This window comes from Coregonus lavaretus (genome assembly GCF_964263955.1).
Source record: "Coregonus lavaretus genome assembly, contig: HAP1_SCAFFOLD_1014, whole genome shotgun sequence".
In the NCBI taxonomy this organism is placed as follows: Eukaryota; Metazoa; Chordata; class Actinopteri; order Salmoniformes; family Salmonidae; genus Coregonus; species Coregonus lavaretus.
In genome coordinates, this window is record NW_028159349.1 from 144,530 (window position 1) to 170,077 (window position 25,548).

Below are 25,548 nucleotides of genomic sequence, written 5' to 3' on the forward strand. Positions count from 1 at the left end.
ACACACTGCAGCAGGGATTTTGGCCCCCTCCTCCATACAGACCTTCTCCAGATCCTTCAGGTTTCGGGGCTGTCGCTGGGCAATATGGACTTTCAGCTCACTCCAAAGATTTTCTATTGGGTTCAGGTCTGGAGACTGGCTAGGCCACTCCAGGACCTTGAGATGCTTCTTACGGAGCCACTCCTTAGTTGCCCTGGCTGTGTGTTTCTGGTCGTTGTCATGCTGGAAGACCCAGCCACGACCCATCTTCAATGCTCTTACTGAGGGAAGGAGGTTGTTGGCCAAGATCTCGCGATACATGGCTCCATCCATCCTCCCCTCTATACGGTGCAGTCGTCCTGTCCCCTTTGCAGAAAAGCATCCCCAAAGAATGATGTTTCCACCTCCATGCTTCACGGTTGGGATGGTGTTCTTGGGGTTGTACTCATCCTTCTTCTTCCTCCAAACACGGCGAGTGGAGTTTAGACCAAAAAGCTCTATTTTTGTCTCATCAGACCACATGACCTTCTCCCATTCCTCCTCTGGATCATCCAGATGGTCATTGGCAAACTTCAGACTGGCCTGGACATGCGCTGGCTTGAGCAGGGGGACCTGGCGTGCGCTGCAGGATTTTAATCCATGACGGCGTAGTGTGTTACTAATGGTTTTCTTTGAGACTGTGGTCCCAGCTCTCTTCAGGTCATTGACCAGGTCCTGCCGTGTAGTTCTGGGCTGATCCCTCACCTTCCTCATGATCATTGATGCCCCACGAGGTGAGATCTTGCATGGAGCCCCAGACCGAGGGTGATTGACTGTCATCTTGAACTTCTTCCATTTTCTAATAATTGCGCCAACAGTTGTTGCCTTCTCACCAAGCTACTTGCCTATTGTCCTGTAGCCCATCCCAGCCTTGTGCAGGTCTACAATTTTATCCCTGATGTCCTTACACAGCTCTCTGGTCTTGGCCATTGTGGAGAGGTTGGAGTCTGTTTCATTGAGTGTGCGGACAGGTGTCTTTTAGACAGGTAACGAGTTCAAACAGGTGCAGTTAATACAGGTAATGAGTGGAAAACAGGAGGGCTTCTCAAAGAAAAACTAACAGGTCTGTGAGAGCAGGAATTCTTACTGGTTGGTAGGTGATCAAATACTTATGTCATGCAATAAAATGCAAATTAATTACTTAAAAATAATACAATGTGATTTTCTGGATTTTTGTTTTAGATTCCGTCTCTCACAGTTGAAGTGTACCTATGATAAAAATTACAGACCTCTACATGCTTTGTAAGTAGGAAAACCTGCAAAATCGGCAGTGTATCAAATACTTGTTCTCCCCACTGTATATATACATATGCGAGAAAAAAACGAAAGAAACATATGGGGGATTGGAAGTGATGCAGACAATTACGTTGATGGAAGTTACAATCTATCTGCAATATTAAAGCTGATCTACCCCCTTTTTTCTTTTTTTATTAATAAAGGAGATGTAATATTTTTGCGTTGTAATTTCAGAAAATGTCCTTAATATATATCTACCTTTCTTAAAGTATGGGTCGTGACCCAAAGTAGGTTGCGGACATGTAAATGGTGGGTCGCGACATGTCCAGGGGGGGCCCCTACTGACTGTGTTAGTCTCTCTCACTCATCTATCATATTGACATGGCATAACTCATGGAAAAAATTTGTAACATTTCAGGAAATCAGCTTTAAAAATTGGAGAGAAAAAAATATATATCTCTGCTCCCATGCCAAGATGAGTAGAATTGCATAGAATGAGTTATACAAATTGCTAATGTTTCTCTATGGCTCATGCCAAGATGAGTAGAATTGCAGGAAATGTTCCGGTCTACTGACAGATACATTGATCTGTTTTCTGCCTGTTTTTCTATCTGTAAGTCCCAATGGGGGGGGAGTAAGAGTTCTGAACGATGCTCTTTCCATAGGTAGTGAGTGTATGTGTTTGAGACGTGCTTTGGAGGCTTTTAAAATGCTCCTCGGCACCAGAGATGATGGAGAAGAGGAAAGAGGCTGTGCATGTAGCTGGAAGAGGAAGACGACGTAACCTTTTCTCCTCGTTGTCTTTGACCAGTTCACACTCTGAAAATGCGTCTGAATTGGAAAAAAACAATGTTTTCACTGTCAACGTTGATTAGCATCCTGCTATTCTGGTGCAGACCTTTCTTTGTGTGAGCGCCGTCTTCTTTAGAACCTGGGGAAATAGGAAGCAGAACGCATTTGATTAGAGGAGATAATACAACCATTATTAAACCCATCAGCAGGCAGGCCTGTTGTACAGGACTGACATCACCTGGAGAGATACAACACCACAGGGGTTAGAAGAGAAGGAGGGAGGTGGGGGAGGGAGGGGAGAGGGAGGGGGGAGGGAAGGGAGAGGGAGGGAGGGGAGAGGGAGGGAGGGGAGAGGGAGGGAGGGAGGGAGGGGGGGAGGGGGGGATAGATAGAGAGAAATTGACAAAAAAGGATGAACAATGAATGGAAGACACGACACAGTGATGAACAGACACATGAATGTGACAGGTTAAAGTAATGTTCCCAGGAATAAAGAAACATGAATGTGACAGGTTAAAGTAATGTTCCCAGTAATAAAGAAACATGAATGTGACAGGTTAAAGTAATGTTCCCAGGAATAAAGAAACATGAATGTGACAGGTTAAAGTAATGTTCCCAGGAATAAAGAAACATGAATGTGACAGGTTAAAGTAATGTTCCCAGGAATAAATAAACATGAATGTGACAGGTTAAAGTAATGTTCCCAGGAATAAAGAAACACATGAATGTGACAGGTTAAAGTAAGTTCCCAGGAATAAAGAAACACATGAATGTGACAGGTTAAAGTAACGTTCCCAGGAATAAAGAAACACATGAATGTGACAGGTTAAAGTAATGTTCCCAGTAATAAAGAAACATGAATATGACAGGTTAAAGTAATGTTCCCAGTAATAAAGAAACATGAATGTGACAGGTTAAAGTAATGTTCCCAGTGATAAAGAAACACATGATTGTGACAGGTTAAAGTAATGTTCCCAGGAATAAAGAAACATGAATGTGACAGGTTAAAGTAATGTTCCCAGGAATAAAGAAACACATGAATGTGACAGGTTAAAGTAATGTTCCCAGTAATAAAGAAACATGAATGTGACAGGTTAAAGTAATGTTCCCAGGAATAAAGAAACACATGAATGTGACAGGTTAAAGTAATGTTCCCAGGAATAAAGAAACACATGAATGTGACAGGTTAAAGTAATGTTCCCAGGAATAAATAAACATGAATGTGACAGGTTAAAGTAATGTTCCCAGGAATAAAGAAACACATGAATGTGACAGGTTAAAGTAAGTTCCCAGGAATAAAGAAACACATGAATGTGACAGGTTAAAGTAACGTTCCCAGGAATAAAGAAACACATGAATGTGACAGGTTAAAGTAATGTTCCCAGGAATAAAGAAACACATGGATGTGACAGGTTAAAGTAACGTTCCCAGGAATAAAGAAACATGAATGTGACAGGTTAAAGTAATGTTCCCAGGAATAAAGAAACACATGAATGTGACAGGTTAAAGTAATGTTCCCAGTAATAAAGAAACATGAATGTGACAGGTTAAAGTAATGTTCCCAGGAATAAAGAAACACATGAATGTGACAGGTTAAAGTAATGTTCCCAGGAATAAAGAAACATGAATGTGACAGGTTAAAGTAATGTTCCCAGTAATAAAGAAACATGAATGTGACAGGTTAAAGTAATGTTCCCAGGAATAAAGAAACATGAATGTGACAGGTTAAAGTAATGTTCCCAGTAATAAACACATGAATGTGACAGGTTAAAGTAACGTTCCCAGGAATAAAGAAACACATGAATGTGACAGGTTAAAGTAATGTTCCCAGGAATAAAGAAACATGAATGTGACAGGTTAAAGTAACGTTCCCAGTAATAAAGAAACATGAATGTGACAGGTTAAAGTAATGTTCCCAGGAATAAAGAAACACATGAATGTGACAGGTTAAAGTAATGTTCCCAGGAATAAAGAAACACATGAATGTGACAGGTTAAAGTAATGTTCCCAGGAATAAAGAAACATGAATGTGGCAGGTTAAAGTAACGTTCCCAGGAATAAAGAAACATGAATGTGACAGGTTAAAGTAATGTTCCCAGGAATAAAGAAACACATGAATGTGACAGGTTAAAGTAATGTTCCCAGGAATAAAGAAACACATGGATGTGACAGGTTAAAGTAACGTTCCCAGGAATAAAGAAACATGAATGTGACAGGTTAAAGTAATGTTCCCAGGAATAAAGAAACACATGATTGTGACAGGTTAAAGTAATGTTCCCAGGAATAAAGAAACACATGGTAGAAATAAATACTAATAGGATGTAAAGCAAGAGGAACATGAAAGCAACATGTTAAAAGTGTGCTTATTTTGTGTTTGTGTGTATAATGTTTGTGTTTAATCAGAGATGAAACTCTCCATTAATACAAATAAGGCAGATAACAGTAGTCCAAGGGAAGCAGGCTGTCTGATATATGTTGAACTTATGAGCTTTCAACATCAACAACTAGTCTATATGAAAATCACTTCTGTAGTTCTTTATGAGGAGCCAAGAGTCAGAAGATAAGGGGACCAAATGGAACCCTATTCACTATGTAGTGCACTACTTTTGACCAGGGCCCATAGGGAATGCTCTGTTCGAAAGTAGTGCGCTGAATAGGGTTCCATTTAGGACAATCATCCAGAGGTCCTTATGGGTCATACTAATCACCCCAAACAGGTACCCCAAACAGATACCCCAAACAGGTACCCCAAACAGATACCCCAAACAGGTACCCCAAACAGATACCCCAAACAGATACCCCAAACAGGTACCCCAAACAGATACCCCAAACAGGTACCCCAAACAGGTACCCCAAACAGGTACCCCAAACAGGTACCCCAAACAGATACCCCAAACAGGTACCCCAAACAGGTACCCCTAACAACCCCAAACAGGTACCCCAAACAGATAACCCAATCAGGTACTCCAAACAGGTACTCCAAACAGGTACCCCAAACAGGTACTCAAAACAGATACCCCAAAGAGGTACCCCAAACAACCTCAAACAGGTAACACGAAGTACCCCAAGCAGGTACCACAAAGCACCCCAAACAACCTCAAACAGGTACCCCAAACAGGTACCCCAAATTACCACAAACAACCTCAAACAGGTAACACAAAGTACACCAAGCAGGTACCACAAAGCACCTCAAACAGGTACCCCTAATAACCCCAAACAGGTACCCCTAACAACCCCAAACAGGTACCCCTAACAACCCCAAACAAGTACCCCTAACAACCCCAAACAGGTACCCCTAACAACCTCAAACATGTACCCAAGGTACACCACCAAGTCAATGACCATCGTTGTCTCATCGCTGTTGGTGATCAGGGCCTACCACCGTCGTGTCAGTGCAAACTTGATGATGGTGTTGGAGTCAGGCTTGGGTGAACAGGGTGTACAGAAGGGGACTGAGCACTCACCCATGTTGAGGATCAGCGTGGTGGAGGTGTTGTTGCTTTACAGCTTTTAAGCTATGCTTCTTAAAATAAACAAAGCATGCTAAATGGCATATTATTATTATTATGCATTGTCTGGGTGAAGCCTGTGTGTTATATTTTATTGAATAATGCACCTGAAGTGAAAAGAAAGTATTATTGTCACCTGACTGTGTGAACTCTTTTTTTTTTGTGAATCCAGCTGAAGGACACGAAGTCAGCTGACCAGAAGTCAACGTTGCTCCACTTCCTGGCTGCAGTGTGTGAGGAGGAGTTCCCAGAGGTCACCAAGTTCTCAGACGACCTACAGCATGTAGACAGAGCCAGCAGAGGTAGGAGACAGAGACACACTGACGACCTGCAGCGGTAGGAGACAGAGCCAGCAGAGGTATGAGACAGAGACACACTGACGACCTACAGAGGTAGGAGACAGAGCCAGCAGAGGTAGGAGACGGAGACACACTGACGACCTGCAGCGTGTAGACAGAGCCAGCAGAGGTAGGAGACAGAGACACACTGACGACCTGCAGCGTGTAGACAGAGCCAGCAGAGGTAGGAGACAGAGACACACAGACGACGTGCAGCAGTAGGAGACAGAGCCAGCAGAGGTAGGAGACAGAGACACACTGACGACCTGCAGCGGTAGGAGACAGAGCCAGCAGAGGTAGGAGACAGAGACACACTGACGACCTGCAGCGGTAGGAGACAGAGGTAGGAGACAGAGACACACTGACGACCTGCAGCGGTAGGAGACAGAGCCAGCAGAGGTAGGAGACAGAGACACTTCCACACTCTCATTATAAACACCAACCTATTTCTTCACCTACCAGAAAGGAATTCCTTGTTCCTTCCTGTTGACATCTATAACTCCCGAAGCATCTTGTACCGTTCTCTGTATTGTTGAAATGCCATGTGAATATTGCTGCTATTTCCTGTTTCCTGTCTGTTTTTCATGTGAAGTTATTTAACTCACCGAGGGCAATGTATTCATTATGATGAATCACTTTCTATTACAATAAGACACTTCCTCAATACCCAGAATTAGATCAGCAAATACACACACGCATTTGTATTGTAAATGTAGATACTATATGCAGATCAAAACACATTCACATACAAAGAAGATTCTATTTAGGACATGATACATGTGCTCTATACCAATGAGATTACTAAACACACACACACACACACACACACACACACACTCTCCCAGTATCTCCCAGTATTTAATCTGGCAGAGATCAATAACCCCACAGTCGTCCCATTGATGTGTGTGTGAGGCAGGTAGCCTAGTGGTTAAAAGCGTTGGGCCAGTAACCGAACTCTCCCTGTCTCTCCCTCACTCCTCTATTCTCTCTCTCTTCCTGTCTCTCCCTCACTCCTCTATTCTCTCTCTTCCTGTCTCTCCCTCACTCCTCTATTCTCTCTCTTCCTGTCTCTCCCTCACTCCTCTATTCTCTCTCTCTTCCTGTCTCTCCCTCACTCCTCTATTCTCTCTCTTCCTGTCTCTCCCTCACTCCTCTATTCTCTCTCTTCCTGTCTCTCCCTCACTCCTCTATTCTCTCTCTTCCTGTCTCTCCCTCATTCCTCTATTCTCTCTCTTCCTGTCTCTCCCTCACTCCTCTCTTCTCTCTCTTCCTGTCTCTCCCTCACTCCTCTATTCTCTCTCTTCCTGTCTCTCCCTCACTCCTCTATTCCTGTCTCTCCCTCACTCCTCTATTCTCTCTCTTCCTGTCTATCCCTCACTCCTCTCTTCTCTCTCTTCCTGTCTATCCCTCACTCCTCTATTCTCTCTCTTCCTGTCTCTCCCTCACTCCTCTATTCTCTCTCTCTTCCTGTCTTCCCTCACTCCTCTATTCTCTCTCTTCCTGTCTCTCCCTCACTCCTCTATTCCTGTCTCTCCCTCACTCCTCTATTCTCTCTCTTCCTGTCTCTCCCTCACTCCTCTCTTCTCTCTCTTCCTGTCTCTCCCTCACTCCTCTATTCTCTCTCTTCCTGTCTCTCCCTCACTCCTCTCTTCTCTCTCTTCCTGTCTCTCCCTCACTCCTCTATCTCTCTCCCTGTCTCTCCCTCACTCCTCTATTCTCTCTCTTCCTGTCTCTCCCTCACTCCTCTATTCTCTCTCTCTCCCTGTCTCTCTCCCTCACTCCTCTATTCTCTCTCTTCCTGTCTCTCCCTCACTCCTCTATTCCTGTCTCTCCCTCACTCCTCTATTCTCTCTCTTCCTGTCTCTCCCTCACTCCTCTTCTCTCTCTTCCTGTCTCTCCCTCACTCCTCTATTCTCTCTCTCTTCCTGTCTCTCCCTCACTCCTCTATTCTCTCCCTGTCTCTCCCTCACTCCTCTCTTTTCTCTCTTCCTGTCTCTCCCCCACTCCTCTATTCTCTCTCTTCCTGTCTCTCCCTCACTCCTCTATTCCTGTCTCTCCCTCACTCCTCTATTCTCTCTCTTCCTGTCCCTCCCTCACTCCTCTATTCTCTCTCTCTCCCTGTCTCTCCCTCACTCCTCTATTCTCTCTCTCTCCCTGTCTCTCCCTCACTCCTCTATTCTCTCTCTTCCTGTCTCTCCCTCACTCCTCTATCTCTCTCCCTGTCTCTCCCTCACTCCTCTATTCTCTCTCTCCCTGTCTCTCCCTCACTCCTCTCTTCTCTCTCTTCCTGTCTCTCCCTCACTCCTCTATTCTCTCTCTTCCTGTCTCTCCCTCACTCCTCCTATATCTCTCTTCCTGTCTCTCCCTCACTCCTCTATTCTCTCTCTCTCCCTGTCTCTCCCTCACTCCTCTATTCTCTCTCTTCCTGTCTCTCCCTCACTCCTCTATTCCCTGTCTCTCCCTCACTCCTCTTTTCTCTCTCTTCCTGTCTCTCCCTCACTCCTCTATTCTCTCTCTTCCTGTCTCTCCCTCACTCCTCTATTCTCTCTCTCCCTGTCCCTCCCTCACTCCTCTATTCTCTCTCTTCCTGTCTCTCCCTCACTCCTCTATTCTCTCTCTTCCTGTCTCTCCCTCACTCCTCCTATATCTCTCTTCCTGTCTCTCCCTCACTCCTCTATTCTCTCTCTCTCCCTGTCTCTCCCTCACTCCTCTATTCTCTCTCTTCCTGTCTCTCCCTCACTCCTCTATTCCTGTTTCTCCCTCACTCCTCTATTCTCTCTCTTCCTGTCTCTCCCTCACTCCTCTTCTCTCTCTTCCTGTATCTCCCTCACTCCTCTATTCTCTCTCTCTTCCTGTCTCTCCCTCACTCCTCTATTCTCTCTCTCTCCCTGTCTCTCCCTCACTCATCTTCCCTCTCTCTTCCTGTCTCTCCCTCACTCCTCTATTCTCTCTCTTCCTGTCTCTCCCTCACTCCTCTATTCTCTCTCTCCATGTCTCTCCCTCACTCCTCTATTCTCTCTCTCTTCCTGTCTCTCCCTCACTCCTCTATTCTCTCTCTTCCTGTCGCTCCCTCACTCCTCTCTTCTCTCTCTTCCTGTCTCTCCCTCACTCCTCTATTCTCTCTCTTCCTGTCTCTCCCTCACTCCTCTATTCCTGTCTCTCCCTCACTCCTCTATTCTCTCTCTTCCTGTCCCTCCCTCACTCCTCTATTCTCTCTCTCCATGTCTCTCCCTCACTCCTCTATTCTCTCTCTCTTCCTGTCTCTCCCTCACTCCTCTATTCTCTCCCTGTCTCTCCCTCACTCCTCTCTTTTCTCTCTTCCTGTCTCTCCCTCACTCCTCTATTCTCTCTCTTCCTGTCTCTCCCTCACTCCTCTATTCCTGTCTCTCCCTCACTCCTCTATTCTCTCTCTTCCTGTCCCTCCCTCACTCCTCTATTCTCTCTCTCTCCCTGTCTCTCCCTCACTCCTCTATTCTCTCTCTCTCCCTGTCTCTCCCTCACTCCTCTATTCTCTCTCTTCCTGTCTCTCCCTCACTCCTCTATTCCTGTCTCTCCCTCACTCCTCTATTCTCTCTCTTCCTGTCTCTCCCTCACTCCTCTTCTCTCTCTTCCTGTCTCTCCCTCACTCCTCTATTCTCTCTCTCTTCCTGTCTCTCCCTCACTCCTCTATTCTCTCTCTCTCCCTGTCTCTCCCTCACTCCTCTCCTCTCTCTCTTCCTGTCTCTCCCTCACTCCTCTATTCTCTCTCTTCCTGTCTCTCCCTCACTCCTCTATTCTCTCTCTCCATGTCTCTCCCTCACTCCTCTATTCTCTCTCTCTTCCTGTCTCTCCCTCACTCCTCTATTCTCTCTCTTCCTGTCGCTCCCTCACTCCTCTCTTCTCTCTCTTCCTGTCTCTCCCTCACTCCTCTATTCTCTCTCTTCCTGTCTCTCCCTCACTCCTCTATTCCTGTCTCTCCCTCACTCCTCTATTCTCTCTCTTCCTGTCCCTCCCTCACTCCTCTATTCTCTCTCTTCCTGTCTCTCCTCACTCCTCTATTCTCTCTCTTCCTGTCTCTCCCTCACTCCTCCTATATCTCTCTTCCTGTCTCTCCCTCACTCCTCTATTCTCTCTCTCTCCCTGTCTCTCCCTCACTCCTCTATTCTCTCTCTTCCTGTCTCTCCCTCACTCCTCTATTCCTGTCTCTCCCTCACTCCTCTATTCTCTCTCTTCCTGTCTCTCCCTCACTCCTCTTCTCTCTCTTCCTGTCTCTCCCTCACTCCTCTATTCTCTCTCTCTTCCTGTCTCTCCCTCACTCCTCTATTCTCTCCCTGTCTCTCCCTCACTCCTCTCTTTTCTCTCTTCCTGTCTCTCCCTCACTCCTCTATTCTCTCTCTTCCTGTCTCTCCCTCACTCCTCTATTCCTGTCTCTCCCTCACTCCTCTATTCTCTCTCTTCCTGTCCCTCCCTCACTCCTCTATTCTCTCTCTCTCCCTGTCTCTCCCTCACTCCTCTATTCTCTCTCTCCCTGTCTCTCCCTCACTCCTCTATTCTCTCTCTTCCTGTCTCTCCCTCACTCCTCTATCTCTCTCCCTGTCTCTCCCTCACTCCTCTATTCTCTCTCTCCCTGTCTCTCCCTCACTCCTCTCTTCTCTCTCTTCCTGTCTCTCCCTCACTCCTCCTATATCTCTCTTCCTGTCTCTCCCTCACTCCTCTATTCTCTCTCTCTCCCTGTCTCTCCCTCACTCCTCTATTCTCTCTCTTCCTGTCTCTCCCTCACTCCTCTATTCCTGTTTCTCCCTCACTCCTCTATTCTCTCTCTTCCTGTCTCTCCCTCACTCCTCTTCTCTCTCTTCCTGTCTCTCCCTCACTCCTCTATTCTCTCTCTCTTCCTGTCTCTCCCTCACTCCTCTATTCTCTCTCTCTCCCTGTCTCTCCCTCACTCATCTTCCCTCTCTCTTCCTGTCTCTCCCTCACTCCTCTATTCTCTCTCTTCCTGTCTCTCCCTCACTCCTCTATTCTCTCTCTCCATGTCTCTCCCTCACTCCTCTATTCTCTCTCTCCATGTCTCTCCCTCACTCCTCTATTCTCTCTCTCTTCCTGTCTCTCCCTCACTCCTCTATTCTCTCTCTTCCTGTCGCTCCCTCACTCCTCTCTTCTCTCTCTTCCTGTCTCTCCCTCACTCCTCTATTCTCTCTCTTCCTGTCTCTCCCTCACTCCTCTATTCCTGTCTCTCCCTCACTCCTCTATTCTCTCTCTTCCTGTCCCTCCCTCACTCCTCTATTCTCTCTCTCCATGTCTCTCCCTCACTCCTCTATTCTCTCTCTCTTCCTGTCTCTCCCTCACTCCTCTATTCTCTCCCTGTCTCTCCCTCACTCCTCTCTTTTCTCTCTTCCTGTCTCTCCCTCACTCCTCTATTCTCTCTCTTCCTGTCTCTCCCTCACTCCTCTATTCCTGTCTCTCCCTCACTCCTCTATTCTCTCTCTTCCTGTCCCTCCCTCACTCCTCTATTCTCTCTCTCTCCCTGTCTCTCCCTCACTCCTCTATTCTCTCTCTCTCCCTGTCTCTCCCTCACTCCTCTATTCTCTCTCTTCCTGTCTCTCCCTCACTCCTCTATTCCTGTCTCTCCCTCACTCCTCTATTCTCTCTCTTCCTGTCTCTCCCTCACTCCTCTTCTCTCTCTTCCTGTCTCTCCCTCACTCCTCTATTCTCTCTCTCTTCCTGTCTCTCCCTCACTCCTCTATTCTCTCTCTCTCCCTGTCTCTCCCTCACTCCTCTTCTCTCTCTCTTCCTGTCTCTCCCTCACTCCTCTATTCTCTCTCTTCCTGTCTCTCCCTCACTCCTCTATTCTCTCTCTCCATGTCTCTCCCTCACTCCTCTATTCTCTCTCTCTTCCTGTCTCTCCCTCACTCCTCTATTCTCTCTCTTCCTGTCGCTCCCTCACTCCTCTCTTCTCTCTCTTCCTGTCTCTCCCTCACTCCTCTATTCTCTCTCTTCCTGTCTCTCCCTCACTCCTCTATTCCTGTCTCTCCCTCACTCCTCTATTCTCTCTCTTCCTGTCTATCCCTCACTCCTCTATTCTCTCTCTTCCTGTCTCTCCCTCACTCCTCTATTCTCTCTCTCTTCCTGTCTTCCCTCACTCCTCTATTCTCTCTCTTCCTGTCTCTCCCTCACTCCTCTATTCCTGTCTCTCCCTCACTCCTCTATTCTCTCTCTTCCTGTCTCTCCCTCACTCCTCTTCTCTCTCTTCCTGTCTCTCCCTCACTCCTCTATTCTCTCTCTCTTCCTGTCTCTCCCTCACTCCTCTATTCTCTCTCTCTCCCTGTCTCTCCCTCACTCCTCTTCTCTCTCTCTTCCTGTCTCTCCCTCACTCCTCTATTCTCTCTCTTCCTGTCTCTCCCTCACTCCTCTATTCTCTCTCTCCATGTCTCTCCCTCACTCCTCTATTCTCTCTCTCTTCCTGTCTCTCCCTCACTCCTCTATTCTCTCTCTTCCTGTCTCTCCCTCACTCCTCTCTTCTCTCTCTTCCTGTCTCTCCCTCACTCCTCTATTCTCTCTCTTCCTGTCTCTCCCTCACTCCTCTATTCTCTCTCTTCCTGTCTCTCCCTCACTCCTCTATTCTCTCTCTTCCTGTCCCTCCCTCACTCCTCTATTCTCTCTCTCTCCCTGTCTCTCCCTCACTCCTCTATTCTCTCTCTCTTCCTGTCTCTCCCTCACTCCTCTATTCTCTCTCTTCCTGTCTCTCCCTCACTCCTCTATTCTCTCTCTTCCTGTCCCTCCCTCACTCCTCTATTCTCTCTCTCACTGTCTCTCCCTCACTCCTTTCTTTATCTCTCTGTCTCATTCTCTCTCTCCAGTGCATGTGAATTTGTCTGTTCACATGTCTCTGTGTATCAGCAAAGTGACTTAGAAGCTTAGCTACTCTAGACTTTGAATGCATCCTAAATGACACCCTATTCCCTATATAGAGGCCTGGGATCTCGTCAAAAGTAGTGCACTAAAACCGGAATAGGGTGTCATTTGGGACACTTTTTCTGTCATCTCTCTCCTTTATGCATGTGTGAGTATTATCATGTTACAAATGGGACTTTAAAAAGTAACTAACTAAGCAGCTTCCAGCTTTGTGTCCACAGCTCTAATACATGCTAATGAGTCACGTTCTAGATTAGTGCTTAGTGTCAGCCAAGACATGACTGGGGCTTCTACAGAGAATTCACACACACAGTGGTACCAATATCTGGACCTGGTGTAGTGTGTTTCTACAGTGGTACCAATATCTGGACCTGGTGTAGTGTGTTTGTTTCTACAGCGGTACCAATATCTGGACCTGGTGTAGTGTGTTTCTACAGTGGTACCAATATCTGGACCTGGTGTAGTGTGTTTCTACAGTGGTACCAATATCTGGACCTGGTGTAGTGTGTTTCTACAGTGGTACCAATATCTGGACCTGGTGTAGTGTGTTTCTACAGTGATGCAGGCACACAGACAGACAGACAGACACCACAGTGCTGCAGGCCTGCAGACAGAAGGACGGAGGATTGAAATGGACCACGTCTACGGGATGACCCTCTGGCCTCAGAAACACACACAGAGGAGAGAGACATGAGACAGATCAATTATAATACAACGATCCAGCAGAACCAGAACCAGTCATACAGAGATACTGAGAAACACTGACACTATGGTGCACTCTTGGTGTCTTCTGAGGACATGAAGTAACAAGGCATGGTTTCATCTTTCCTGTGTGTGTGTGTGTGTGTGTGTGTGTGTGTGTGTGTGCGTGTGTGCGTGTCTAGTGTCAGCGGAGGCCCTGGAGAAGAACCTAGTTCAGATGGAGAGACAGCTAGTCCAGCTAGAGAGAGACCTGGTCACCTTCTCCTCTCCTGACGACACTGAAGACCTCTTCACTACCAAGATGGCTATATCCTTTACATCTGACATATTACACACACACACACGCACACACACACACACACACACACACACACACACACACACACACACACACACACACAGTGACACCACACAGTGACACCACACAGTGACACCACACAATGGACCTATAATACTGAAACCAGATAGAACACAATGGACCTATAATACTGGAACCAGATAGAACACAATGGACCTATAATACTGGAACCAGTTAGAACACAATGGACCTATAATACTGAAACCAGATAGAACACAATGGACCTATAATACTGAAACCAGATATAACACAATGGACCTATAATACTGAAACCAGTTAGAACACAATGGACCTATAATACTGAAACCAGTTAGAACACAATGGACCTATAATACTGAAACCAGTTAGATAGGAGAGAACACAATGGACCTATAATACTGAAACCAGTTAGAACACAATGGACCTATAATACTGGAACCAGTTAGAACACAATGGACCTATAATACTGAAACCAGTTAGAACACAATGGACCTATAATACTGAAACCAGTTAGATAGGAGAGAACACAATGGACCTATAATACTGAAACCAGTTAGAACACAATGGACCTATAATACTGAAACCAGTTAGAACACAATGGACCTATAATACTGAAACCAGATAGAACACAATGGACCTATAATACTGAAACCAGATAGATAGGAGAGAACACAATGGACCTATAATACTGAAACCAGATAGATAGGAGAGAACACAATGGACCTATAATACTGAAACCAGATAGAACACAATGGACCTATAATACTGAAACCAGTTAGAACACAATGGACCTATAATACTGAAACCAGTTAGAACACAATGGACCTATAATATTGAAACCAGATAGAACACAATGGACCTATAATACTGAAACCAGATAGAACACAATGGACCTATAATACTGAAACCAGATAGAACACAATGGACCTATAATACTGAAACCAGTTAGAACACAATGGACCTATAATACTGGAACCAGATAGAACACAATGGACCTATAATACTGGAACCAGATAGATAGGAGAGAACACAATGGACCTATAATACTGAAACCAGATAGAACACAATGGACCTATAATACTGAAACCAGTTAGAACACAATGGACCTATAATACTGAAACCAGATAGAACACAATGGACCTATAATACTGAAACCAGATAGATAGGAGAGAACACAATGGACCTATAATACTGAAACCAGTTAGAACACAATGGACCTATAATACTGAAACCAGTTAGAACACAATGGACCTATAATACTGAAACCAGATAGAACACAATGGACCTATAATACTGAAACCAGTTAGAACACAATGGACCTATAATACTGAAACCAGTTAGAACACAATGGACCTATAATACTGAAACCAGATAGAACACAATGGACCTATAATACTGAAACCAGTTAGAACACAATGGACCTATAATACTGAAACCAGATAGAACACAATGGACCTATAATACTGAAACCAGATAGATAGGAGAGAACACAATGGACCTATAATACTGAAACCAGTTAGAACACAATGGACCTATAATACTGAAACCAGTTAGAACACAATGGACCTATAATACTGAAACCAGTTAGAACACAATGGACCTATAATACTGAAACCAGATAGAACACAATGGACCTATAATACTGGAACCAGTTAGAACACAATGGACCTATAATACTGAAACCAGATAGAACACAATGGACCTATAATACTGAAACCAGATAGAACACCAGTGGACCTATAATACTGAAACCAGTTAGAACACAATGGACCTATAATACTGGAACCAGTTAGAACACAATGGACCTATAATACTGGAACCAGTTAGAACACAATGGACCTATAATACTGAAACCAGATAGAACACAATGGACCTATAATACTGGAACCAGTTAGAACACAATGGACCTATAATACTGGAACCAGATAGAACACAATGGACCTATAATACTGGAACCAGATAGAACACAATGGACCTATAATACTGAAACCAGATAGAACACAATGGACCTATAATACTGGAACCAGTTAGAACACAATGGACCTATAATACTGAAACCAGATATAACACCAATGGACCTATAATACTGAAACCAGATAGAACACAATGGACCTATAATACTGAAACCAGTTAGATAGGAGAGAACACAATGGACCTATAATACTGGAACCAGTTAGAACACAATGGACCTATAATACTGGAACCAGTTAGAACACAATGGACCTATAATACTGAAACCAGATAGAACACAATGGACCTATAATACTGAAACCAGTTAGAACACAATGGACCTATAATACTGGAACCAGATAGAACACAATGGACCTATAATACTGAAACCAGATAGAACACAATGGACCTATAATACTGAAACCAGATAGATAGGAGAGAACACAATGGACCTATAATACTGAAACCAGTTAGAACACAATGGACCTATAATACTGAAACCAGATAGAACACCAATGGACCTATAATACTGAAACCAGATAGAACACAATGGACCTATAATACTGAAACCAGTTAGATAGGAGAGAACACAATGGACCTATAATACTGGAACCAGTTAGAACACAATGGACCTATAATACTGGAACCAGTTAGAACACAATGGACCTATAATACTGAAACCAGATAGAACACAATGGACCTATAATACTGAAACCAGTTAGAACACAATGGACCTATAATACTGGAACCAGATAGAACACAATGGACCTATAATACTGAAACCAGATAGAACACAATGGACCTATAATACTGAAACCAGATAGATAGGAGAGAACACAATGGACCTATAATACTGAAACCAGTTAGAACACAATGGACCTATAATACTGAAACCAGATAGAACACCAATGGACCTATAATACTGAAACCAGATAGAACACAATGGACCTATAATACTGAAACCAGATAGAACACAATGGACCTATAATACTGAAACCAGTTAGAACACAATGGACCTATAATACTGAAACCAGTTAGATAGGAGAGAACACAATGGACCTATAATACTGAAACCAGATAGAACACCAATGGACCTATAATACTGAAACCAGATAGAACACAATGGACCTATAATACTGAAACCAGTTAGAACACAATGGACCTATAATACTGAAACCAGTTAGATAGGAGAGAACACAATGGACCTATAATACTGAAACCAGTTAGAACACAATGGACCTATAATACTGAAACCAGATAGAACACAATGGACCTATAATACTGAAACCAGATAGAACACAATGGACCTATAATATTGAAACCAGTTAGAACACAATGGACCTATAATACTGAAACCAGTTAGAACACAATGGACCTATAATACTGAAACCAGATAGAACACAATGGACCTATAATACTGGAACCAGATAGATAGGAGAGAACACAATGGACCTATAATACTGAAACCAGATAGATAGGAGAGAACACAATGGACCTATAATACTGAAACCAGATAGAACACAAATGGACCTATAATACTGAAACCAGTTAGAACACAATGGACCTATAATACTGAAACCAGTTAGAACACAATGGACCTATAATACTGAAACCAGATAGAACACAATGGACCTATAATACTGAAACCAGTTAGAACACAATGGACCTATAATACTGAAACCAGTTAGAACACAATGGACCTATAATACTGAAACCAGATAGAACACAATGGACCTATAATACTGGAACCAGATAGATAGGAGAGAACACAATGGACCTATAATACTGAAACCAGATAGATAGGAGAGAACACAATGGACCTATAATACTGAAACCAGATAGAACACAATGGACCTATAATACTGAAACCAGATAGAACACAATGGACCTATAATACTGAAACCAGTTAGAACACAATGGACCTATAATACTGAAACCAGATAGAACACAATGGACCTATAATACTGAAACCAGTTAGAACACAATGGACCTATAATACTGAAACCAGTTAGAACACAATGGACCTATAATACTGAAACCAGATAGAACACAATGGACCTATAATACTGGAACCAGATAGATAGGAGAGAACACAATGGACCTATAATACTGAAACCAGATAGATAGGAGAGAACACAATGGACCTATAATACTGAAACCAGATAGAACACAATGGACCTATAATACTGAAACCAGTTAGAACACAATGGACCTATAATACTGAAACCAGTTAGAACACAATGGACCTATAATACTGAAACCAGATAGAACACAATGGACCTATAATACTGAAACCAGTTAGAACACAATGGACCTATAATACTGAAACCAGATAGAACACAATGGACCTATAATACTGAAACCAGATAGATAGGAGAGAACACAATGGACCTATAATACTGAAACCAGTTAGAACACAATGGACCTATAATACTGAAACCAGTTAGAACACAATGGACCTATAATACTGAAACCAGATAGAACACAATGGACCTATAATACTGAAACCAGATAGAACACAATGGACCTATAATACTGAAACCAGATAGAACACAATGGACCTATAATACTGAAACCAGATAGATAGGAGAGAACACAATGGACCTATAATACTGAAACCAGTTAGAACACAATGGACCTATAATACTGAAACCAGATAGAACACAATGGACCTATAATACTGAAACCAGATAGATAGGAGAGAACACAATGGACCTATAATACTGAAACCAGTTAGAACACAATGGACCTATAATACTGAAACCAGTTAGAACACAATGGACCTATAATACTGAAACCAGATAGAACACAATGGACCTATAATACTGAAACCAGATAGAACACAATGGACCTATAATACTGAAACCAGTTAGAACACAATGGACCTATAATACTGAAACCAGTTAGAACACAATGGACCTATAATACTGAAACCAGTTAGAACACAATGGACCTATAATACTGAAACCAGATAGAACACAATGGACCTATAATACTGAAACCAGTTAGAACACAATGGACCTATAATACTGAAACCAGTTAGAACATAATGTACTTAGATATTTCTAAATAACATAATCTTTGAGAACTAACAATCACCTAAATGAAAACTAGACAGTCAGGGAGAATGAAAAATGTAAACATGATGCATTCAGGAGTATTTCTGTCATGGCATGGGACCTCCATTGATTGTGTTATAATGTTTCAGTCACTCATAGCATAAGCCATGTCAAGAGGTGTAGAATTCAGGAAATTTGTTTTAAAACTACACGTTGTTCTCTCAGCCTCATGGCAAAATGTGTAGAATTGCAGGAAATGTGTTTACAAAAGCTACCTTTTGTCATCAATGCGGCCCACAGGAGGCCTCTAAACTGAGACACACACACACACACACACACACACACACACTCAAACATACAGACACACACACACACTCACAAGTAACTCTTTCTCACAAACACACATACACTCAAACACTCAATTGTATTCCCACCCCTCTGCCCCTGACTTCAACAACATGCCTGTGTCTAAACCCCAGCTCTCTCTCATTCTGTGTGCTGTGACAGTGCTCTTTCTCCGTACCGCTCCATAGTTGACAGCTCTATGTTAATTAGTGCTGTGTCAGTGCTCTTTCTCCGTACCGCTCCATAGTTGACAGCTCTATGTTAATTAGTGTTGTGTCAGTGCTCTTTCTCCGTACCGCTCCATAGTTGACAGCTCTATGTTAATTAGTGTTGTGTCAGTGCTCTTTCTCCGTACCGCTGCTCCATAGTTGACAGCTCTATGTTAATTAGTGCTGTGTCAGTGCTCCTTCTCCGTACCGCTCCATAGTTGACAGATGTATGTTAATTAGTGTTGTGTCAGTGCTCTTTCTCCGTACCGCTCCGTAGTTGACATCTCTGTTAATGATTTCGTCCTCTCTGGCCTGGCCCTGAGGTTCTCTAGTTGACATGTTTGACATGCCAGTCCCATTCTCAGTCCCAGGCCCTGTCCAGATGTGTTGTTTAATAATGTTGTTCCTGACCTTTTCGTCTCTCATGTCGTGTTCATCAGCAGCCCTGGTTCTAGCTGGCTCTCTGGTAGTCAGGCCAGACCCCTAAGCCCTCACTGCCCCCAGAGTGGTGCACTCTGACTGGGCTGACCCCGCCTGTCTCTGGCCCTTACCGCTCTACATTACTCAGCATATAACCCAATGTCATTCTAGCTCACCAGACCACCCATTTATTCTTGGCGTTGTACATGTGTCTGTTTGCAGGTTTTCTGTTTTCAATCTGTAGCCGACCCCTCTGTGTGTGTGTGTGTGTGTGTGTGTGTGTGTGTGTGTGTGTGTGTGTGTGTGTGTGTGCGTGTGCGTGCGTGCGTGCGTGCGTGCAAATATGTTGGAGACAGAGTGAACAAGTACAAAGGACACACACCTGCTTGCTGGCTTCCTGCTGTGTGTCTCTCTCTCACCTAGGTCCATTCAGTAGACAGACGTCCTCCACTTGCTGTGCTTTGATTCTCCTACCCCCTACAGCATCTCATACATATCAAAGACCAAGACAGCGTGTTTCCGGCACAGCATCTCTCACAGTGTGTCAGTCACCTGACAGCTGTACCAGGGCCGGTGTGTTTCACTGCCGATACACCAGCGTCACAGTAGTCATAACTATAGAAATGGAATGATTCATCGTAAATTCTATGTTCATATCCCTCTACAACCCTCCACTTCCATGTATGAACCTTCCAGAGACCCAAACAATGACTGTTCTAATCCACAGATCACAGTGGTCTGCCGCTCCTCCTCTCCTCCGCTCCTCCTCTCCTCCGCTCCTCCGCTCCTCCTCTCCTCCTCTCCTCCCTCCCTCTCTCTCTCTCTCTCTCTCTCTCTCTCTCTCTCTCTCTCTCTCTCTCTCTCTGTCTCTCTCTCTCCCTCTCTCTCTCTCTCTCTCTCTCTCTCTCTCCCTTTCTCTCTCTCTCTCCCTCTCTCTATCTGTCTCTCGCTCTCTCTCTCTCCATCTCCCTCTCCATCCCTCTCTTTCTCTGATATTTGACTGAAAGCAATTATTTCCCAGCCCAGTCTCCTCCTCCTAATTGTAATCAGGAGAAGAGCTGAAGCAGACGTAGAACATCTTCTCTCTAAAGACGTCCTCTCACTGAAACTCTGTGTTTCTGGCTGTTTGTCTACCCCCACATCAATGACCACATTTAATATCTCTGTTCAATTGAATGAAGGAAATAGAAATAGCTCCACGACATTCTCTGATAGTGGATGGACTACTTTTGGATTGTAGTTGGCATTTTCTCTCCTCTCTTCATATCACCACTGTGTGTGTGCTTGTGCGTGCGATGGCGTGCGTGTCAGTTTGTGTGTATGTGGGTGTGTGTAGGTGGGTGTGTGTAGGTGGGTGTGTGTAGGTGGGTGTGTGTATGTGGGTGTGTGTAGGTGGGTGTGTGTAGGTGGGTGTGTGTAGGTGGGTGTGTGTATGTGGGTGTGTGTAGGTGGGTGTGTGTATGTGGGTGTGTGTAGGTGGGTGTGTGTAGGTGGGTGTGTGTAGGTGGGTGTGTGTAGGTGGGTGTGTGTAGGTGGGTGTGTGTATGTGGGTGTGTGTAGGTGGGTGTGTGTAGGTGGGTGTGTGTAGGTGGGTGTGTGTATGTGGGTGTGTGTAGGTGGGTGTGTGTATGTGGGTGTGTGTATGTGGGTGTGTGTAGGTGGGTGTGTGTTGGTGTTTGTGTGTGTCAGGGTTTCCGTTAACCGGTAATTGCCAGCTTTTGCCCCCCCCCCCCCCCCATTTTTTTTTAAAAATAAATAAATGAAAAGCCGATAAATAGAATTGTTGCCGGCCTAATTTGTATTAATTGATGGAAATATCAGTCGATGTAAATACATTTGACCGTCATGCTTATTGGGTTTAATAGGTTAATTTAGTAGGCATGCCTCGTAATATGAAGTAAAACGTTCAGGTTTCAAACAATATAGTATGTTTTCAAAAGGCATACTGCCTCCAGCTCACATTGCAAAGTGATGGGCGATGCGCTGATAGCCTAGGCAAAATACGACCCCTAGATACGTGGGGGGGCAATTATTTTAAAGACTTCCTCATATGCCTTTGAAACCAGCATCTCTCTCTCTCTCTTGTTCTATTGGTTTTCATATCAACTTTTCTTTCGTTATCCAGAAGCTAAAGGAACAATCCTAGTCATAGTAGCAACCCATCCTAGTTGTTGCATCTTTAGATCTCCCCTCTTTCTACGTTTCTAACAGAGATTTTCATCTATGTCACAATATGGAACGGCTCGCATCAGGTGCACTGTGTAGAGTAGTGTTTTCCCGCGAATTACAAACATTTTTTGAAAATTACGTTTTATTGGCTGCTTCGTTATAGAAGTTGCATGTTCTGTTAAGATGAATTCCCCATAATCTAAATGTGATTTCTGTCATTCTGAGCACTGTGGGTGGACGCCCTAATTTGTTACGTAAAATCTTCCCGGTCACGTTGTCCTGGAAACTCTGGTGTGTGTGAGAGGAGAAGAATGGAGGAGAGGAGAAGAATGGAGGAGAGGAGAGGAGAGGAATGGGGTATGGAGGAGAGGGGAGAGGAGAGGAATGCTTGTGTGTGAAGCAGAAGGTTAACAAGCTCACATATCTGTCTGTCTCTGTCTGTCTCTCTCTTTCTCTGTCTCTCTCTTTCTCTGTCTCTCTCTCTTTCTCTGTCTCTTTCTCTGTATCTCTTTCTCTGTCTCTTTCTCTGTATCTCTTTCTCTGTCTGTCTCTCTCTCTCGTTCTCTGTCTCTCTCTCTTTCTCTGTCTCTCTGTCCTCCTCTCTCTGGCTCTCTGTTCTCCTCTCTGGTTCTCTGTCCTCCTCTCTGGCTCTCTGTCCTCCTCTCTGGCTCTCTGTCCTCCTCTCTGGCTCTCTGTCCTCCTCTCTCTGGCTCTCTGTCCTCCTCTCTGGCTCTCTGTCCTCCTCTCTGGCTCTCTGTCCTCCTCTCTGGCTCTCTGTCCTCCTCTCTGGCTCTCTGTCCTCCTCTCTGGCTCTCTGTCCTCCTCTCTGTCCTCCTCTGCGACCCTCAGCCCTATTACAGCAGGAACACCATCAAGGAAAACCCTAAGCAAAGGGCCCTCTTTTAAATAGACCCCACTTAGACCCCACTTCTCACTTCTCAAAATAAGGGAACCAGGTGTTGATGATTTCATTTCCTCCCAGCATCTGTCAGTTGTTTCTCCGTCTCAACGTGTGTGTGTGTTGTTTCTTCGTCTCAGTGTGTGTTCCCGCTCAAGTGAGCCTGTGATAGTCAGTCAGGTTTCATGATTCGATTAAAACACTCATTTCACCTGCTTAGAGCTGCAATCAGGACCACAGAGGAACTAGGAGAGGAGAAAAACTAGACTAGGAGAGGAGGAGGAGGAGAGAAACTAAACTAGGAGAGGAGAGAGGAGGAGGAGGAGAGAAACTAGACTAGGAGAGGAGAGAGGAGGAGGAGGAGAAACTAGACTAGGAGAGGAGAGAGGAGGAGGAGGAGAAACTAGACTAGGAGAGGAGAGAGGAGGAGGAGGAGAGAAACTAGACTAGGAGAGGAGAGAGGAGGAGGAGGAGAAACTAGACTAGGAGAGGAGAGAGGAGGAGGAGAGAAACTAGACTAGGAGAGGAGAGAGGAGGAGGAGGAGAAACTAGACTAGGAGAGGAGAGAGGAGGAGGAGGAGAGAAACTAGACTAGGAGAGGAGGAGAGGAACTAGACTAGGAGAGGAGAGAGGAGGAGGAGAGAAACTAGACTAGGAGAGGAGAGAGGAGGAGGAGAGAAACTAGACTAGGAGAGGAGAGAGGAGGAGGAGAGAAACTAGACTAGGAGAGGAGAGAGGAGGAGAGAAACTAGACTAGGAGGAGGAGGAGGAGGAGATATACTAGACTAGGAGAGGAGAGAGGAGGAGGAGGAGAAACTAGACTAGGAGAGGAGAGAGGAGAGGAGGAGAGAAACTAGACTAGGAGAGGAGAGAGGAGGAGGAGGAGAGGAACTAGACTAGGAGAGGAGAGAGGAGGAGGAGAGAAACTAGACTAGGAGAGGGGAGGAGGAGATAAACTAGACTAGGAGAGGAGAGATGAGGAGGAGGAGTGAAACTAGACTAGGAGAGGAGAGAGGAGGAGGAGAGAAACTAGACTAGGAGAGGAGAGAGGAGGAGGAGAGAAACTAGACTAGGAGAGGAGAGAGGAGGAGAGAAACTAGACTAGGAGAGGAGAGAGGAGGAGGAGAAAGCATATGACAGGGAAAGAAAAAGAGATGTGAGACGATGGAGGAAGGGAGGAGAAGAAAGCAGAGGATAGAATGACAAGAGAGGAGAGGAGAGGAGAGGTAATGGGAGGGGAGAGGTAATGGGAGTAGGAGAGGAGAGGGGAGAGGTAATGGGAGTAGGAGAGGAGAGGGGAGAGGTAATGGGAGTAGGAGAGGGGAGAGGTAATGGGAGTAGGAGGGGAGAGGTAATGGGAGTAGGAGAGGAGAGGGGAGAGGTAATGGGAGTAGGAAGAGAGGACAGCAGGAAATACAGTGGCTCTTGACTCTCGCTTGTTGGCTGTGTGTGTGTGTGTGTTTGGCTCCTCATGCTGGTCTGAGCCAATGATAAGTCAATCTGAGAGCACCACCTATTAAGTAGCAGCGTTTACCCAGCCAGTTGAGAGGGAGGGAGAGGGAGCATAGCCCTGCCAGAGATAGAGAGAGAGGGGGATGGAGAGATAGAGGGAGAGGGGGGTGGAGAGATAGAGGGAGAGGGGGATGGAGAGATAGAGAGAGAGGGGGGTGGAGAGATAGAGGGAGAGGGGGATGGAGAGATAGAGAGAGAGGGGGATGGAGAGATAGAGAGAGAGGGGGGTGGAGAGATAGAGGGAGAGGGGGATGGAGAGATAGAGAGAGAGGGGGATGGAGAGATAGAGAGAGAGGGGGATGGAGAGATAGAGAGAGAGGGGGATGGAGAGATAGAGAGAGAGGGGGATGGAGAGATAGAGAGAGAGGGGGATGGAGAGATAGAGAGAGAGGGGGATGGAGAGATAGAGAGAGAGGGGGATGGAGAGATAGAGAGAGAGGGGGATGGAGAGATAGAGAGAGAGGGGGATGGAGAGATAGAGAGAGAGGGGGATGGAGAGATAGAGAGAGAGAGGGGGATGGAGAGATAGAGAGAGAGGGGGATGGAGAGAGAGAGAGGGGGGGATGGAGAGATAGAGAGAGAGGGGGATGGAGAGATAGAGAGAGAGGGGGATGGAGAGATAGAGAGAGAGGGGGATGGAGAGATAGAGAGAGAGGGGGATGGAGAGATAGAGAGAGAGGGGGATGGAGAGATAGAGGGAGGAACAGAGTGAGAGAGGAGAGGCTGCCCTCAAATATGATTTTATTTAGGGCCAGTGGTGATTTTTGGGGGTCAAGAGGCCGATGGCCGATATTCAATATTATTCCATTTTAAAATGTTCTGACACAATGTCCCAGATAGCCATGTATTTTTAAATCAAACAATAAATGTGCATTTTGTTTTTACCAATCTGACTACATAACAACATAATGGTAACCGTGTTATTTTAATGGTAAATCCCTTCATAAACTGGGTAAATTAAGATGGCATAGGCCTACAGGCGAATGCGTATTCAATAGGAGTGTGGCATGCATTGAGCTATTGAGCTTGTTGTTTTTTTGGGGGGGTCAGATCAGTGGAGTCTGTGGTGCTACGGATGACAACAGTCTGTTTGCCTTCCATTTGGGACTGATACTAGTCTACTGATCAACAACGTTTTGCGTAGAAGCATTTCTCCAGCCTGT

The 25,548-nt window shown here is 45.0% G+C and overlaps 1 protein-coding gene across 1 annotated transcript in view; it reads left to right on the forward strand.

Moving 5' to 3' along the window:
* The window catches only part of LOC311122973 (protein diaphanous homolog 3-like), a gene marked incomplete at both ends in the record, with an annotated part of 61,676 nt that extends 38,642 nt beyond the window's left edge, over positions 1-23,034 (forward strand). The window contains 3 exons of the mRNA XM_084197267.1: positions 5,728-5,857; positions 13,669-13,790; positions 23,014-23,034. Coding sequence (XP_084053393.1) covers positions 5,728-5,857; positions 13,669-13,790; positions 23,014-23,034 — 273 coding nt within the window. The remainder of the gene's footprint in view (positions 1-5,727; positions 5,858-13,668; positions 13,791-23,013) is intronic.
* Between the last annotated feature and the right edge of the window lie 2,514 nt (positions 23,035-25,548).